Genomic DNA, 18,590 nt, shown 5'->3' with positions numbered 1-18,590 from the left:
CTTTGTCATTCAGTCGTCATTGGTCACAATCCAACCCTTACTTTTCTGTTTGTAACTGGGATACTTTTGATGGTCGTGTTTGAAATTCCATGTGAAATGTGAATGCTGATATGTTGTTCTCATCAAAGTACAGGCTCAGAAGTCTCATCTGGGCCCAAATTCCAGTTTCCTTGTGGTGACAGGGATAGAATGAATCTGTTCTGCTGTGGCCCCTGAGAAGCATGTGGTTTACCTCCACTGCTGAAAAGGTGTTTCTCCTTTGCAGAAAGAGTATGCGCACGTGTACATGTGGTTGTTGGAGCAAAGCCTGGACCCTGCACTGACTTGGGTGGGTGATCACTTCAGCTAGAGCCGTGTGGTGGCGTTTTGCACCCTAATAACAACAATATGAGTTTAACTACCCTGCAGTGGTGTGCTGGCCTAGGGAGAAGATTTAGTCTCATTAGTATATTCTGTGCCTTTATTCCACCCCATCGGCACAGAAGCAGAAGGGAGATCACTACTAATGATAGATTATTGTAAAAAATGGGTCATTTCACTAAACCAGCAAATGTAAACAACCTTTCTTCGTAGAACCCCTTTGAGGCTAAAGAAAGAAAATAAGCAGTGAAAAGCACGCACAGATGGATGTTATTCTGATAGTAACATGTTGTATTGAAAACGTTAGAAGGGAAGAAATGCTAATCAGGCAAAATCGTAGACAGCGAGGTCACGAGAAGAGTACTGAACTGTAAAGGTTTTCCATTTGTGGGCTAGCTCAAAACTCTCTGATTTGACTAATGTATCATCAAAGACATTCTGGCTTGGACCAGCCAGGCTTGTTATCTGTCATGTATGTAATTTTGCTAGTATACTGGCACTATAGAGAATATATGTACCAGAAATAATAATTTGTAATTGGAACTATGTTCCTTTGTTTTGTACACAGGGACAGAAAACAAATAAAAACTAACTTTTATAGAGAAGTGTTTACTTGAAGAAATTTATAGAGTTATAGTACAGTCAAAGCAATCTCTTAAGGACCACTGTTATTTTTATTTAAAGTTGGAAGTAAAGCTTTTTTGTTGGATGATAAAATAAGCATAATTCATGGAGGGCCTGGAATGAGGTAATTGTTTAATTGCTCTAACTGAACGGGAATTTTCTTCTGGAATATATTGCTGAGGTATCATAGGTGATTCTTCAGTTCTTGACCTAATAACAATGCAGTTTTTTTAAAAGGTCAGACTTTAAATGTGTAACTGCCATCTAAGATTGTTTTAAAATTGGAACAGTGAAGAGTAGTTTTCTTAGAATTTAATTCAGAGCTGTTACTCTAGGAAAGGAGCACAGATGATAACTTTGAGCCAATTCTTTGGAGCCCTACCAAATTAAAACTCTGTGAAAGTGCTGGGAAGCCTGCAGTTTTGTCCTTGTCATAGAAGAAAGTAGCTTAGCATCCTGGTTATCTGATGTTTTCCATTGTAGTCTCAGTAATTCATCCTTGAGCAAAACAGACTGATATATTTTTATCAAAAGGGAAAGAACTGTCTGTGAGGTGAATTTTATTTTTTGTTGATCGACCTTTTTTTCTTCTTCAGGCTAAATGGAACCTTTTTGTCACTATTAAGTAACTTTTTTTAAATTTAATTTCTAGCTGATAAATTTAGACGGAAACTGGAAGAACTGGAGAAGGAGAAAAATTCCTTAAAATTTCAGCTTCCTTCAAGGCATCCTTCAGTCAGCAGTTTTTTGGATAGGTTCATTACCCAAGTTCAAGCAGCATTGCGCTGGGCTGCAGATCATCGGTGAGTTTGTTTATTTCTTATTATGTAAAATGGTGCTTCTGTTTGCCTCAAAATGTGGAATACATTTTATGAATAACTTTAATAAAGAGCTTTATGGACCTTCTAACATATCAATAGGGAGCTTGCTTATGAAACACCCCCCCTATTTTTTTCTTTCTACAATTCTTTCAGAATTGCCCTGAAAAACATTGATCATGATGAACTGGTGAATTAAATGGAACTTTTCTCACTGATGTTGAGTGGGAATGGGATTGAATCCTTGACACAGCAGCTTGAGCATACAACAGCAAGGCAGCTTGAGCAACGGTTCCCCGTGGAGTTAATTCTGATGCTTCTTTTTAGGCAATGAAAGCATATTTAAATATAAAGTAAAAACAGATTCTTTTTTTGATATGAATAGATCTTTGGGAGTTTCCTTTTATGCATCACTTGTTAGGTGGCAGTAATGTGCTCAGCACTGTACAAAGTCACAAAAATAAATTCTCAGCATTCTCTTGAAGGGATAACAACTTCAAAGGTTAGAGGAATGTGAGATGCATTGGATGACCCAAGGGAGGTAGTTAGCTTAGGAAGAAAAAGTTGTCTCAATTTCTAGGTCTGTCTTCATCTGTTCTACTGGTTACTGTTGTTAGTAAGAGGATTCTCCATAGGTATTGGAAGCTATTCTCAAATGCAATAGCACAAATGAAAGGAGAAAAACCTTTTGTTTTCTGGCAGCTTGTACATATAAAGGCTGTAGCGTGCAAGTCAGTACATTTGGGTGTAATTTTTGATAGGCATGAGAATTGGATAAAATCAGTATAGATAATAGGATTTTATTGTGAAATTTGAGAATTGTAAGGGTATTTTTAGCCTCTGTTTATATTATTTAGTAATGAGTCAGGTTTAAAATAAACTGCGCTCCCTCAGAGCTGTCTCCTTCTGCCTTCTGAGGGCTCTAAGAAGCTGTTGTACTGTTCCTTAAAGATCAGGATACAACATTCTGTATTTTGTCATTAAGGTGTGTTCGCTCCATGCATTAATTTGTAATAATGATTTTGGCTTTAGAGTGTTGTTGTCTTCGCTGTCATAGAAATGGAGTCACTAAAGCATCCTTGAAATACATAGTCTGCTTATTTTTTTCCTTTATAATGTGTATATATATATTTATATATAAATACATATATATATAAAAAAAAAAATACTTTTATGAAAGTGTTCCTGTTCCTTGGATGATTACATCTGTAACTCTTCTCTTTGCACAGGTCTGAGAGCAGTGCCACTCTTCAGGGTCAGATGAATATCCTCTTCGCTTTTGTCTTGTGCACACTCCTTTCTTTGAGCTCGAGTGTGACTGTTGTTGTGACACCCTTTCTTTTTCTTGCTTGATTCTTGTAGCCTTTCACACTGCTTTGTCTGTGGTCTGATGCTCTTGTTGATTTGGCAAGTGTACTCTTTATCTTCAATTGAGGTGTTTAAAATTTTTCTGTTCCGACAGAAGTTTTAGATAGTACAGGGTGGAAAAAATGACCACTTCTTCAAGGAAAATTTATAGGCTTAAGTTTTTATTTTCATTTTGAATTGGAACAAAACCAACATACCCAAAATTTCTTTTTTCACCTGGAAAGTTGAAAAGATGATTGGGCTATCACCAGAAGACCAGATTGTTGCAATTTTACTGTAGTTCAGCTGGTCTCATGTTTTTGCAAATAAAGAACTTTTAAAATGAAAAGTGTGTATGGCAAGGTATGTGCTCAATATGTGAGACTGACATTCATGCTCCGGTTTTGTTTTACTTGGTTAAATTATGGGATGAGTTTATAGGTGAATGCATTCAGTGTTGACGCAGGATATTGGTGGTATGAGCCAGGTTTGGTTATGTTTAGCTTGGGAACAATGCTGTGTTCGTGCAATCACTCGGGTTTGGTGAGATCAGAGAGATCTGTTTCCTCAGTGTACATGGGATTTCCAAGGAGATTCTGATAATAACCTATGTTTATTGTTGAATGTTTCCTAAATTTTGACCAGCCAATCATAAATTTCTATTGCATACAGCCCTCAGAAAGATGTAGTCCTTACTAAAAGAAGGTGGCTTCGGAGCTGCTGCGAAGTGTGTTTGGTTGGAGCCACAGCAATCTATAACGATTGTAAGGCACATACACAGTGATGGCCTAGCACCTCACAATATGGGTATTTCTTGGATCTATTTTGTTATTACAGAAATACAGTTACACTGTAATTGTGTGTATTTTGTTTAAGTATTAATGCCATTTATTCTAGTGCCAGGGTTTTGTTTTGCTTTTTCAGTACATTCTTCAGCCCATAGAGAAGGGAGTAAAGCATGTGTATTTTCTGACGGTCCTGCACAAGAGACGGGAACCTCTTGTTCTACACACTTGTTAAACGGCTGTGCACGGAGATCATAATTGTGTGATTAATCATGCTTAAACCAGACTAGTGATGCGTGTTTTGTATGTGGCACGGCTGTATTTGCTTTGTAAGATTACAATGGGAAAACATGTTTCAAATGTTTTCTTTGAGACGGTATTTTTTTTTTTAAAGCAAAATATTGAAATGCATCTGTACCCTTTATGTGGAAATGTACACACTTGAGTCTGGAGATGGGCATAGGAATGCAGTTGGCTTTGCAAGCACTCATGCCCTTATGCAGGAACATGCAAGACAAAATAGGTTTGCATTGTTTGCAGGTGCATTTTGAGAAGCTGATTATAGACTTGAGTCTTAATGTAATGCACTGATTACCTTGGGGTCCAATCATGCAAAGATTTGCAGCTGAGGGCTGTACCGACCACTGTGAGGAATCCCACTGACTGCGATTTTGAAAGAACTCACTGTGCCATAGAGGAGTAAAACTTGGCATTGTGGAGCAAACACTCCAGATGATCTCTAATGTAGTCTTCAAAAGCTGACAGAAGCTGCAAAAATGGCTTTGGCAAGTTTCTAAACTTCTGTCTAAGAGAGTTTTCTCTGTATTGATAGAAATTACATGCCTTAGTTTTGTCTCTTTCAAGGCAGCGATGGATAAATTTCTGAAATATGAAAAAGCTGGGGGAAGCCTGAAGCTATACAAGTTTTCCTTTTTCCTCCTTCAACGTGTTGTAAAAACAGTGTAAATGTTTGAGATAATAAGGAAGATATGCCAAGGAAAAATCTCTTGTTCTCTAACTGTATGTGTTTAAGATGTAATCATTCTGGTGATGGGATGTTATGACTTTGAAAGTAACATGTAGCATTCTGATCTACTTAATTTTTGAGGTAGTGATACTCAGCTTAATTTTTAGTTTTTGTCACTTTTTTTCAAAGGATTAGACATGAAGGAACCCAGCTTTGGCATGAAAATGAATATAAACTTTTGAGATCCACTTACGAGGAGAGGATGCAGGTTTCGGCCACAAGACAAAACCAACTTTTTCAAGAAAAGAAATGGTTACAGGTAACGGGACTGCAAAGTTGTCTGTAAGAATCAGTGCTGTGTGGGAAAAGCTTGTAAGCTGTCACACAGAATTAAATAAATTTATTGTAATAGTGACTTTGCTTCTGTGCAGCAATTAGAGCCTTGGCTGTAGTCCAGTTGATAATCTAAGTGATGATTGGAGATGGCAGCCACAGGAGTTGTGTTAATCTCATTACAGAGAAGCAGAACTGGAAGGCTCGGTGGTTTGTGTGCGTGCTTTAACTTTACTCATTATCTTTTTAAGTGTGCTCTTTATGTTCTAATTTGCCATTTTAATATTTCACTGATCTTCAGAAGTTTTTATTCAAAGACAAAAAGTTTTGAATGAAGCAATCTTTCATCCATTTCTGGTTAGAATTGACTATAAATACATGATTTACCAGCTTTTGTTCCTGAAATATGATTGATGCATTTCATAAGGATGAAGGAATCATCACGGAGCAGTTGGCATTTGCCAGCAATAACTTTGCACTGACACGTGATGTCACAACGTGGTAATTTGGCAAATGGAAGGTTTTTAAAATGGCTGCTGTCCAATTTTAAATCTACAAGCCTTTTAGGCAAAATTTAGCTCTTTCTTTTCACTGGCCTTCAAAAATCTTAGTTTACTGTCTAGTACAAGTCTTTAATCTGTCTCCTTTTAAACTTGGTGATCACACTCGGCAATGTGACATCTTAGAGAACTAATAAGTCTAGTTTTCTTTTTTCTGTTTTCTTGTTTTGAAATCTCATTATTTTCGATACTTTTCTTCCTTTGGTGGATCTTATAGTATAATCCTCTGAGTGTATATGCATAAAAAAGAAAAAAAATTAAAATATATATACATAAAAATCAGAAAGAAACGGAGAAAAGCATCTTAGATGGCCATTGCAAAATTTTACTTAAATGAAGTGTTGTTTTCATCCTAGTCATCGCCTTTTGTATTCTTTGGATTTATTTCATCAATATATAAGAGGAGATGTAGTCTAGTTCGACATTATCAGAAAACTATTTTTGGTAATCTAGACATTCAGCCAGCCACCTCAAGATATTCAGCTGAAAACTGCTGTACTTAAGACTCCATGCTAGCTAATGTTTTTATACTTGTTCCAGGTGAATCTTTATTCCTATGTAGTTATACTAGGGACAGATTAGCCACATCATTGTAGAGGCATCCTATTTAGGAGCATTTGATCAAAATTAGCATGAATTCCAGGTTCTGGAGAAGGCTGACCTGTGATGTCTGGCTCCCAGCATCTCTTAAGGATTGCTTCTGCCCAAAATCTGACATGATCTGAAATCATCATTATTATTTTTTCTTTTTCCTCAGCCCTACTTTACTTTCCTTTTCCCTCTGCCCTCTCTCCTGTTGGTTCTGCATTTGTCTTCAGGGATTTGAGAGCCTGTGGTAGTATTTAAAATTTATATATTGATGTTTCTACTGCAATCTGTACTTCATAGAGAACACCAGCCCATAAGTGAAGCTGGAGGTTTACAACCAGTACTGATTAGCTGTTGTGTTAGAAATTTTAGTTTAAATTCAAATCCACAAAGTAAAACTCCAACTTACGTTTAGTGAGATGAACATCGTCTGCTGCTCCATGCTGAGACTTTAAGTCCTTTTCATCTGTCCCTGGAGGCTGACCAAGAGCACATTAAAGGCTTCTTGGCATTGCTGGAAAAGAACACAGGAGAATTCCAGTTTAGTGACTAAAATTTCCATTCTCCCAAGAATGCCTGTGAACTTCTCCTGAGCAGAATGGCTTTCTCTCTGTGAATGCAGATTATGTGCTTCTGGTACCTATTTACATTGTAAAAATATTTCAGTACTAAAAGTATGTCTGTAAAACCAAATTCTGTTCATCTGCCTTTCTGTTCCTACGTAGGTTGCTTATTGCAGTGATTGCAATTACTACGTTTTCACAGAATATGAAGGTCTTTGTATTAAGTAGAGCCTATTAAGATTTTGGCAGCATTCCCAAACCAGTAACACAGAGACAGAATTGTCCTTTGTGCACACTAAAAGCCTAATTTGAGACTGAAAGAAACAAAACTGATGTTTTTGGCATGCTGACCTTACTGTCCTTGACGAATGCCTGTGGGTTGAAACATGGGCCACTCTGTTCTCTTGTCGCTAAATCTGAAACTGAAAAAGGACGAAAATAATTGATGAATCTAGTGTGTGGCACTAATAAGTTGAAATTTTTGAGCCAGTCAACCTTTTAACATGCAACGACTGTTTCTTCTTGTTTAAAGTGATACTCAGGAAGCTTGTTGTAGTGCAGCAAATCTGAAAGTATGTTTGTGGACAAAATGAGCATTAGTGAACTAAACTTCACTTAGATTACATTAAAAACATTAAAAGAATGTTAAGGTTTCAAAGTGAAGCACTCAAAAGGAAAGAAATGCCAAAGTCAGTTATCACTGCGTAGTATGTCTGTTTTATGAGAGTCTTTAATTATATAAGCATGCCTTTTTTTTCCTGGATCCCTGCCTCATACATTGCTGAAGATGGAAAGTACTTGTTCAGATATTCAGAATGGTATTTTATCTTCATTACTCGGTATTCGGCCCCAGAATGCTTTTACTGTATGCCACTCAAATGCTCTTTTGGATGCAGATTTATTAATTTGTGAATAGGCTTGTTTTACAGCATTAATCAACATGGCATCTGAGTGATTCAAAACCACTTAGTTTTATCTCCGTAACATCACTTTGGGTGAAGAGATGTTCTTATTGCCATTTTACACATAGAGAACAAAGAAGTGAATTGCCATAAAAAGCTATATGGTCGTTTCTAATGTCAGTTTTGTAATGCCTAGTTTTTTACCTGAGAAAGGTTTTTTGGTTGTTTTTTTTTTTTTTTTTTCCCATTTTTCATTATAGCGGAATTGAATATGGTCAGAGCATGGAATTACGAGCTTTGATTCCTATTGAGAGTCTACAGATAGCACTTCAGAGATTTCTCTTGGTTGTATGGAAAATGGTGAACGTTCAATCTGTGGCTGCGTATTGAGATAATAGTTTAAGTGCCTTGGAAAGTTTCCTCTAAGAAATGTAGGAATAGAATAAAATTTTCCAGTATGGCATTCAACTACTTTGATAGCAAGTAGTCCTCCTTTGATTTTTTTTTTTTCTCTTTTTTTCTCTTTTTAAACTCACTTTTCAAATTCTGGGACAAATGAGCCAAGGGCCCTATATTAAATAACTTTATTAACTCAGCAACTTAGACTCCTCCATGAAGTGCTCCTTCCTTGGGTGCAAGATAACTGTTGGGTTTTCAGGGAAAAATTAGAAAGCGCTCTTGCAAGAAACATCAGTATCATAATGCACAAGGTTTGAACTTCTGGCAAGATGAGTGCAACTGAGGTTTAAGCTATGGTAATTTTAAGTGAAGGGAGCGATTTTGTGCTTTTAACTAAAATTAAATATTAATAACAAAAAGTATGGGTCAGACAGTCAGTGAATCACCACTTGCATCCTGTGTCTGATGTTGGATTGGAAGCCTGGAGGAGGAACCGTTGCAGGGATGTTCTGCAGGACAGATACGTGGTTGATCACTTTAACTATCAGTCTGTAGCAAGGTTCTGTTGTCATGGTTGAACTGAGATTTTGAGGGTTTTTTGGGGAGGTTTTAAACTTGGGAAATACCTGTGTATTTTAAAAGTAAAAGGTGACTGGCAGTTGGTTTTGGAAGAGGAGCCTGGAATTTGGTGTTGAAATGGAGGTGGGGAATTTCAGGTTATAGAAGCACTAGAGTTTCTAAATAAAACAGACATAAGATTTTTTTTTTTTTTCTGTCAACAAAAGACTGTCTTCTCATTTAATGTTGGGCTAAATTGGACAACCTTAATTCATGCTACTTCTGAGACTGGTATTGCATTTTTCTAGGGGCAGAGGGGTTTCTTTTACAGGGTTCATACTAAACTCAGGTTTCTGTTGTGTGCAGAAAGAAATTGAAGACCTTCGAGCAAGACTGGCCCTATTAGAAGCAAAAGATCAACAGCTAAGAAGAGAAATTGAAGAGCATGATAGGCTTATTCAGTCACAAGACTGTGAACTGACTGTTTTACTTGGCTGTGTTTCTTTGAAAGAACTCCAGGAAATAAGCAAGGCTGTGGATGACACTTTAGCATCCTCCTATCAAATTCCATTCAGTCTGGATCTTCCAGGGACAATAAAGAGGTATTTAAATTTTGATGTGTTGCCAGTGATGTAGAGTCTTGTATCTTCCCAATGTACTGTTGAATTGGCTGTCAGTTTTTTTCTTCATAATTGTGCCAGATAGTTAGCTGGATTCAGACACTTTAAAATTTTTCTAAGAACAGATGTCAAAGTTCTAATATGAATATATTTCCTTAGGAAGGAAGACTTTGCAGTTATTTGAAGGTCTTGCACTTATGTTTTTATGGTAAATAGCCACCTACAGAAAGCATACGTATCCATCAACTGATAATACCTATCATCAGTTTAAACTATTTCTTGTTAACCAGTGGAATTTTTCCCCAGCTTGGTGATGCAGTAATTACAACATATTTCTCACAGCCTGAAAGTGTGTACTAGGCACTATCCAAATAAATATTAGAGATGCTTCACTGAACTTCCAATCATAATAAAGTCTGATGTTATGAGTGTTAGGCTCAGACAGTGGACGTGAGGTAGTGGGGGAGGGGATGCAGCAGGAATACTTCTGGGACAGCTACAGTTAAATCCACAGTGTGTGGTTCTTTTAAATGGAAAAGTAGCTACTCTTGATAATCTTTTGGAAACCTCATCTTTATTTACAAAAGCAATAGAAGCACTTCAGGGCCTAAACTGTACTGTCAGTCAATGGGATGGTGGTGATGGAACTTTGAAAGTGTTACTGCTGCTTTGTCGCCAGGACAAAATAAAATTCCTGTTTATCCTAACTTGCATTTCTTCCAGATAAGCAGTAACTATGTTGCTTGCATTTTTTTTCTCCCTTCATGTTTATTGGATTTAGTTTGGTTATATTAACATTCATGAGAAATTGCTGCTTGTGTGTGCCACTTTATACATTTTTTTTTTTTTTTAAAGTCAGCAGAACATTTCATAGAGGACATATTCCTCTCCTTCGAGGTTTGTTTAAAATTTTAAATTAGGTTATGGGAAATAGTTTCTTGCATTAATTTTAATTTGTTTTAATAGTATCTTAGACCTGTATTTCTGAGATTGAGGGATAAAAGGTCTCAAGCAGTCTGTCTGAGAACCCGTGCTTTGATTTGAGTTTTCTCTTAGTTTTGGATTTACTTGTGAAAGAATATTCAGATTTTTTCTCTATCACATTGCTGATGCAGTATTTGAGTTGCACTTAACTCTTTGGGAAATTATTTAAAGATAAGTTAAAATAGTACTGGCTCAGGAGGAACTTGTTCCGAGTTCTTCACTCACCACCACCACGAATAGCACAATCACTTGAGGGAATACATTATTCATTATTTGAAAGGGGTTCAGAACTTTAATGAAGAGTTATAATTAATTTCTTTCCTTTCTGTTCATTTTTAAAAGATGGAAGTTTTCTCTTTAGTTTTGTTTGTTGTTCACCTTTGTGTCGCTAGGGCCAATGATCAGGTTCTTCTGCTCTCTTTATGATAGCTGGAGTTCCCTATTGCAGATGGGGACAGATAAATGCTAGTTTGGGCTGCACAAGTAAGCACACTTAGGTGGGCGTCTGTGACAGCCTTCGGGAGCAGTTTAAATCTCCCATGTCATGTTACAGCTGTGTGCTCTTGTCAAACTCCATAGCCTTTTCTGACCAGAACTAATAGCAATGATGTAGATGCCTGCCTATGGCATGGTCACATGGAGGCGAGAGTCCTTGGTTCAGGATATGGAAGCTCTGCGTTTACGTCTTCTGCAGCCTGCCTGGATCTGAACCTACAGCCTCAGAGCGAGCTCTTACCTGCCAAGGATTTCAGTGTCCTGGCAGGGAGTGTGCTCCATCGCAGTTCTTAAGCTGGGCCTTTCTGTATCCAGGAATGCAAAAGCTGAAATCTCGTAAAAGGCCAGAAGGCTAACAGGCAAGAGGAGGTCTGACTCTGGGAGAGTGAGAGTGGAGAGGATTAATGGTTATAGCACTCAGCTGAGATGAGAGAGAGACCTGGTGGTCCTAGTTGTTGAGGGAGTTGGCAACTGTCCATTGATGAAGTGCTAGATTATTTTTTTTTTTTCTTCCCAACTTAAAAGCAAAGTGAGCTGATAGGAACGTGTGACAACCTGCCTGATGCAGTCTTTCAAAGAAGCAAGGGACTACTCACTGCCTATTCATCAGCTTCTTTCCCCTCTGCAGGAGATGCTGGTTCTCTCTGAATTAAAAAACACCTTGTAGGTGTTTTCTTTACATGATGTGGCTTCTTGGTCTAGTAAAGTCCATTCAAAATCCGCCTAAGTGTTGTATATGCTGTGCCTGCTGCTCTATTGAAAAAAGCACAGACTGCCTTGGGAGCACAGACTGAAATCTCCAGTCCAGCAATGTTGATTCAACTGCTTGACTTTATCGTGTGGCCCCTTCCTTGCCTTTGGTTCTCAAATCTCTTGCCTCAAACCACTTGCTACTTTAGGTGGCTGAAGGCATCCCAGAGCTGCGTTTGCATGATGGTCAGCAGGCTTATTTCCAGCATGGGTTCTCTGACACTTCTTGCTTTCAGGGCAGGCTATAGATATCCAGAAGGACTGGGGGGAAAAATATGCTCCTACAACAGTTGTGGTTAACAGTGAGACTTAGGCTTCACTTTTAAACTGAACAAAGTGATGGGTGTCTGCCATTTGAAGCTGTGCGGTCCATCATACCGCAAGCACGGTGATCTTATGCCTTCATCCCATAGTGTTCTGTTCTCTCTTTCTGTAAGATGCAAAAGCAGCACGCAGGTAGTAAGACATCTGGTGTGGATATACTTCCCCTGTGCCTATGGGCATCTCCTACGCTGTCATAGAATAATTTAGGAGGTCATGTTGTCAAACCCCTGCTCAAAGCAGGGCCACAGTTTCCAAAAGAGATCAGGTTGCCCCATCAGGCTGCCCCATCTGTCTGAGTTTTTCATATCTCCAAGGATGGAGATTTTGCAGCGTTGCTAGGCATCCTGCATTTCACCACCATTGCTGTGAACTTTTTTGTCTCCTACCTAGCCAGAATTTCCCTCATTGCAACTTGCATTGGCTTATCCTAAATCTGTACCTCTTGTGAAAGGCAAATGTATATTAAAGAGATTAAACAGATTAAAATACTTGACAAAACCAATTCAGCATATTAGTTTTAAATTCCGAAGTCTTGGGATATTTAATGTGAAAGAGACTTTTCTGGAAATGTATGCTTTATTTTATGAATCATTGCAGAGGGGAAAAAAAAAAGTTAAAGTCTTATAAACTTAGGGCTATCTGTGTGAGAAATAAAGCTATTATTCATGCACCTATACTAAGCATCAGTACTTATGTAGAAAGTCGTTCAGTATTGATGGGCTGTAAATGGCAAGCTCCTGGGTATTGGTTTGTAAGATATTATGTGTTTATTCTAAATGCATTGTGCCAGTCAGTAAAGTACTGCTATAATGTGCTTTTGCATAATTATTTGTTGAGTACGTGAATTGCATTGTGCACTGCAATAATACAGGGCTGATGTGAAGCATCTCTTAAGACAATCTGTGCTATAATAAATCATATTGAGTGGCTTGCAGCTCACTATAAGATACAAATTATTTTGATTTTCTTGGTCTAAATGCTATTAAATAGCAACTTATTAAAGCAAACTTCAGGGAATGCGAGAGAACATCTTAAATGAAGAATAATTGCCCAGATAGAAGCATGCAGAAGCAAGAGAGCAAGTCAATGTAACTTTGGGCTGAGCATTGTTTCTAAGCTTATTTTTCTTGTCAAACATTGTTATATTCAGGAAGATTAATAATTCTTTGCTTTGTCTTGTTTATCTTCAGTACCTGGTGGACTTTTTGAAAACAAAAAGCCTTTGTCAGCATGCTTTTGAGTCTGAAGAATTGAGAAATGTTAGACACGTTACCCTGGGCCCTTTCTGGAGGGCTGGTAGAAGCCAAGGTTAAAACCTGGCCGGTTAATGTGCAAACAAATACGTTAGCTTGTGTTTTGACAGGGATTCTCATGGAGGTTGAGGCCACAGAATGTGGTTGTTTTGCTCATCCAGACAGGCCTAATTGCCCTTGGTAAACTAAAGGGTGTAATCATTATTATAAAACAAGGAAATTGTGGTACAGAAGCTCAGTTTGCTTGTGTGGGGTTGCGTGGAGATGTGTGGTGGGAGCAGCTAGTGTTGTGTGCACCATGACACATGTCTGTGTTTTAACTAAAGACGACATACTGGAAATCGGAGGAAAATAGGTCTGAGTGTTTCAGTGTGAAGTACTTTCTCCTGGAGATTGCAAAGGGTAGCGTAATATATAATTCCCGTATCCTCTACTGAGGAGGACACCATTTCAGAAATATATATTTTTAAGTAGTGTAACTTGAATTTAATGATAAAGTAAGATCATGTTAATTATTTGACTTACTCTTTTTAGTACCTGTTGTTTCCTTTTTTTTGATTCTTTTCATTTCACGATGAAAACTGAGGAAGTCTGTTATACTTCTGTTCATATTTATCTTCGCTTAGCACTTTCTCTTTTGGTTTTATCCATATCTACAGATGCATGTGACTGTACAGCATGTCATCCTTAAAATAAATTGCACAGTTCCATCTGGACTATTGTCTGTGCACTGAATGCTGGCTGAAAGAAAGAAATTCAATTAAATATCTTTCAAAATATTTGAATACTCCACCTCTTCTTCCACCCTTCCCATGGAACTATTTTTAATTAGTAGGAATTTGCTCCACAGTGGATGTGGATAAGATAGGGAAATTCTCTATTCTGTATATTAGTTATTATAGCACTGTCATGGCCAGTGGCGCAAGGAGCTGAACTTGAAGTTTTATGCAACCAGTTCACTCTTCTTTAGTGATGCCTGGAGCTTATCTGACAAAGATTAATTCAAAGTGAAATACAAATGCTCAGGGGGTTGAAAACCTTATTAGTTGGAATATACTCAAAGCATTCAGCAACTTCAGTTGAGGCCAAAGCCTGATAAAGCCAAAAAAAGGTGGATTTTTAAGAGAAGTTGATTTACTTGAGAAAAGTTGGAATAAAAGGCTTATACACAGTTTCTCTTATTAATTTAGCTAAAGTGCTGTTCAGAATGGGCTGTCATGGACTGTTGTTAGGAGAGGCGGATTTGTACACGTTTTATTGTTCTTCAAAGTGTGTGTCTACATGAAATTTCTAGTCAAATTAGAGGTTAGCAAGCTACGTGAAATTACTGGAGAAGTCTGAATGCAGCCATATTTATTCACATCAGCCTTTCAACAAAAATCTTAGCTTTAAAGAATTATATTTAGAAGAAGCAAAACAAATTGCACCCTGTGCTTTCAAAAAGATATCTGTTGTTTGCTAGATAACATGCAGTCTCACCAGGATAGTCCTTTTTAAATATGTGGTTTGAGGTTTTCTTTGGCTATTTCTGTGAAAATGCATACATATTAAAAATGTCGCCTGGGAACAGAAGGGTAGCACAAATACAAAGAGCAGAGGGATGAAATGGCTTTATGGCATCAAAAAGTTTCTTTAACAGTGCACAGGCTCCTGATGTTCCTGACTGTTTGCGGGGCCTGCGTGTGGGACAGCTGAGAACTGAATTGTGCTTTTAACGCCCGATACTGTCAGAGTCTTTATTTCTGGGTTTGCTTACTGGGTTTTTGGGTTGTTTGGAGCTTTCTTGTTTTCTGCACTTTTTCCTGATTTCACAACCTTACTAGGGTTTAATTACAAGTAGGAAGTGATGTTGGTAGGTAAGTTAGAGGCAAAATAATCTAAACTTTTTTAAAAAAAAAAAATCTTCCTGAATATTTTTCAGGAGAGACTCCTGTACTGTGTTAGGAGTGGGACCATGCAAACCCTGAAAGTTTAGTAGAACCTCTAAGCACATTGCATCTTTTATGTAACTTCTTCTGGCCTAATTTGGTGCTGGGAGGTTTTAGCTGCTCCTGTGACTGAGCATACATGGAGCTGTTTTCAGCAAGTCACTGTTGCTTTCACCTTCTTATGCAACTTAGTTTACTTTTGGGTCTTTCACTTGGAGAGTGATTTTTCACGTGCTTGCATCATCGTGTCTCTGCCCTGGGAGGATGTGTGCGAACCTGGGGTGCTCCCTTGGCAGAAAGGCTTTCCCCCTCCTGCGGTCAGTTGTCACTACCTGATAGCCACTTGCATTCCCAGGTAGTTATATTTCACCGATGGTGGTGTAAGCCTGTGTATTTGTATGTGTATGTGTTTGATCTATGTAAGATTCTTGCTCCTGTGCTGTGTGAGAGGATAAAGCTTCTGGGTTCCTTCCTCTGTACTGTTCCCTGCTTTTTATGGCAATCTTTCTTCTTTTTCCCCTTCTTAAAAATGTGCTCCCTCTCACGCCCAGACCACACTATCTGTCCACATGGTATTGCTGTAAAATATCAGAAGTCCAGGGAACGGAAGTTACTAAAAAGGAATGCGAATAAGTAAAATAGATAAGTGAGAGAAGAGAGCTTTTCCCTTTGGTTTCCCTCTTATAAATATGCATTACGAAATAAACGTCTTGAGCTGTCAGAGGAGCAGACAAAACAGGCCAATTGTATAGTGGTCACCACATCTAGGGCTTCATCACCAAATAATAGGAGTGGAGAAGAGAGAGCTCTCGGGCACCTCACTAGTTCTGTTATTTTAGCTTTGCAGGTCTGTAGGAATTGAAAAAACAGTGTTTGCATATGAAATACACCATGTGAAGAAGTGCTGCACAGCCCCAGAAACTGCTCTGCCTGTTGTTCACTTCTGTCCCAGTCATAAGCTCTGGGAATGGACATCTTCAAGGCTTCTGACAGCTGCTCTTCCCTGCCAGGCCTGTTTGTGTTGACTTAATTTCCGTGATGAATCATCCATGACATGAGGACGATGCACAGGTCACTCTGAGTATTTGCCTTACTCCCTTGACTTAGGGCCCTTTCATGCTGCTCTGATTTTATTTATTTATTTATTTATTTTAAAGCTCAACACAGAATTTTAAAACTGTGCTCTGTGGTAGGAAACATGCCTCTGTCTATGCTACATGAGATGAACCAAAACACAGTTATGGGGTTCTTAAAATATAGCCAATACCACTGTTGCTTCTATAGCATGTATAAAGAAGATGGTATGGTGCCCTGTTTTTTTAATTGTAGTTCTTTTGTTTAATGATCTATTGATCCATTTTATTCTGCACACTACAGCTTCACAAAACCTGCAGCAGTGGGCTCGCAGCAGAGGAGCAGAGCCAGAGAGGAAGTTCCTCAGCACCTGGGGAGGACTCTGCCCTGGAAATTCCCCAGATCTCCTGCCCTTGGAGCAACCGGCTGCACAGCCATCTTCCTCTGCCACAAGGGACTTTTTGAGGGAAATGCCAAATTTTGTTTCAAATGTCATAACCCAGCCTGAGCTTTGATAATAGGATTTTCTCATTTTCTGCTAGTCCCATGGCTGGGTTTGTGTTTTTGGGCGGCCATTGTCTTGACTTTCTCAAAGAAGTTGGCTGCAGACTTTTGTGAGACAAGGTTAAGACAAGTCACAGGTGAAAGAAGAGGTCTGCCTCTTCCTTTGTGATCTGACTGATTAGGAGGCTCAGCTTTCTTTTTGTAGATAGATAGGTGTGTTTTCCTCTCCATTTTTGTCTACCTAGGATTAGTTTCATTCCTTTGTTCTCTGTCCAGGGTTGAAGGGTAGACTCCTTGGGGAAGTGGCTGGGTTTTTTTGGTCTCACTCATTGGAGCAACTCTAGAAGAAACTCTGTACTGAAAGCCCAGTGTGCCATACAATCTCTGTGCTTCAGCTTGCACCTTGTTTTCTGCAAAGGTGCAAACAAAAGTCACCAGACAAGAGCTGCCAGAGTATCAAGAAGTCCCCTGACGCAATTTGGAAGAGTTGGCTGTGCGTGAGCAGAGTCCCTTGTCCTGTGGCTCAGCAGTTCATAGTGACTCTGATCCCACCAGGGCCAGTGGGGACCCCTGTTGCAGGGAGGAAAAAGGGCTTCTGCAAAGTCTTCTCCCACTGTAGGTGCTGGCCTTCCTTGGGAAGAACAGGAGGAGGTGGAAAAACAGCAAGGAAAGGAGAAAGAAAGTCTTCCAACTTGGAGGAGAGAGCCACTGCTAGCAATGTGAAGTATTTTTGAGCAATCTTAGAGGCAGTTTTTTGTCCTTCCAAGCAGCATTATAGAAGGAAAAAGTCCCAGCAGAAAGATGAGTACCACTCGCTTGAGTACCCACGTGTGCAGTGTAACGAGGAATCTGTTTTTTCCTGCTGAGCATCTGGTTCCCCCTGCTTGCCTGAACAGCGTCCAGTGGGATGTGGCAGCCTATAAAGTCCAGGCCACATATGTGCTGATTCCTCTGGGTATGCATATGATGAGATTTGTTCCTCTTTAGGGAAAAATGACCGGCTGTCCCAATCAATACTGAATTTGTTTGTATATAATAAAGAAAAATTGCTAACAACAATATCCAGGGACAGACCCTTTTAGTCAGTGCAGTACAACGGATGTTATTCTTAAGAGAATAATTGCAGCTGCTGTGGGCAAGCTCTAGTTTTTGTGCACTCCAGACAGATGTAGCAGAAGAATGGGGATCCCTTGACACATCAGAAGATCTGAGGAAAGTGTTTGGATGCGATGAACTGCTGCTGCAGATAGCTCTTTGATTGTGCCTTTGTTTTCAGTCTGATGCTCCTGTTTCGGGTAGCAGCTGGAGCAACAACTCCCACGGCCACTCTGTGGCAGCAGCTGGCAGAAGAGTGGTGGAAAATACAGCACCGTGCGAATGGTTGGTTGAAACGTACAGCCAGTTCAGCTGTCTGAATGGTGTGTTGTAGGACCAGAAGATTTCTCAACGCATGGCAATGAAAATTCAGCTTGGAATCATCATTAAAGATGCCAGCAGCGTCTTCAAGTGACTGTGAACAAGTTGTTTCCATTGAAGTGATTTTATCTAAAAAAAACAGCTACCACTCTATGCAGACTGAGGTGCTGCTTCAGTCCTCCTATTGCAGGCAATAATAATAAAAAAATCTTATTAATCATTCTTACAGAAAATTGTGAAGTCTTATCTAATGCCCTGATTTTTCTGCAGGCCTCCCACTAGCCCCCACTTGGGGTTAGTGCCTGGGAACACTGCAGGAAATAAGGGTTGTTTTGGTTTAGAGTTCTTGTGTATGTAAGAGCTTCTGGGCAGGTTGAGTTATTATAGTCCACTTCGTATAGGTATTACTCTTCGAGAATGACAAAGACAAGTGCAGTC

The 18,590-nt window shown here is 39.0% G+C and overlaps 1 protein-coding gene across 10 annotated transcripts in view; it reads left to right on the top strand.

Moving 5' to 3' along the window:
- DISC1 (DISC1 scaffold protein) overlaps positions 1-18,590 on the top strand; it is a 215,866-nt gene that overhangs the window by 65,698 nt on the left and 131,578 nt on the right. For all 10 annotated transcript variants that reach the window (XR_008465229.1, XM_054194043.1, XM_054194040.1 and 7 more), the window contains 3 exons: positions 1,637-1,787; positions 5,091-5,220; positions 9,171-9,406. Coding sequence is in view for 9 of the 10 variants with exons in the window: in XM_054194043.1 (XP_054050018.1) it covers positions 1,637-1,787; positions 5,091-5,220; positions 9,171-9,406 (517 nt within the window). In the remaining variant the exon portion in view is untranslated. The remainder of the gene's footprint in view (positions 1-1,636; positions 1,788-5,090; positions 5,221-9,170; positions 9,407-18,590) is intronic.

The sequence above is a fragment of the Rissa tridactyla genome, chromosome 3 (assembly GCF_028500815.1).
Source record: "Rissa tridactyla isolate bRisTri1 chromosome 3, bRisTri1.patW.cur.20221130, whole genome shotgun sequence".
Lineage (NCBI taxonomy): Eukaryota > Metazoa > Chordata > Aves > Charadriiformes > Laridae > Rissa > Rissa tridactyla.
Note: the sequence above shows the minus strand (reverse complement) of the source record. Positions and strands in the feature narration are given on the sequence as shown.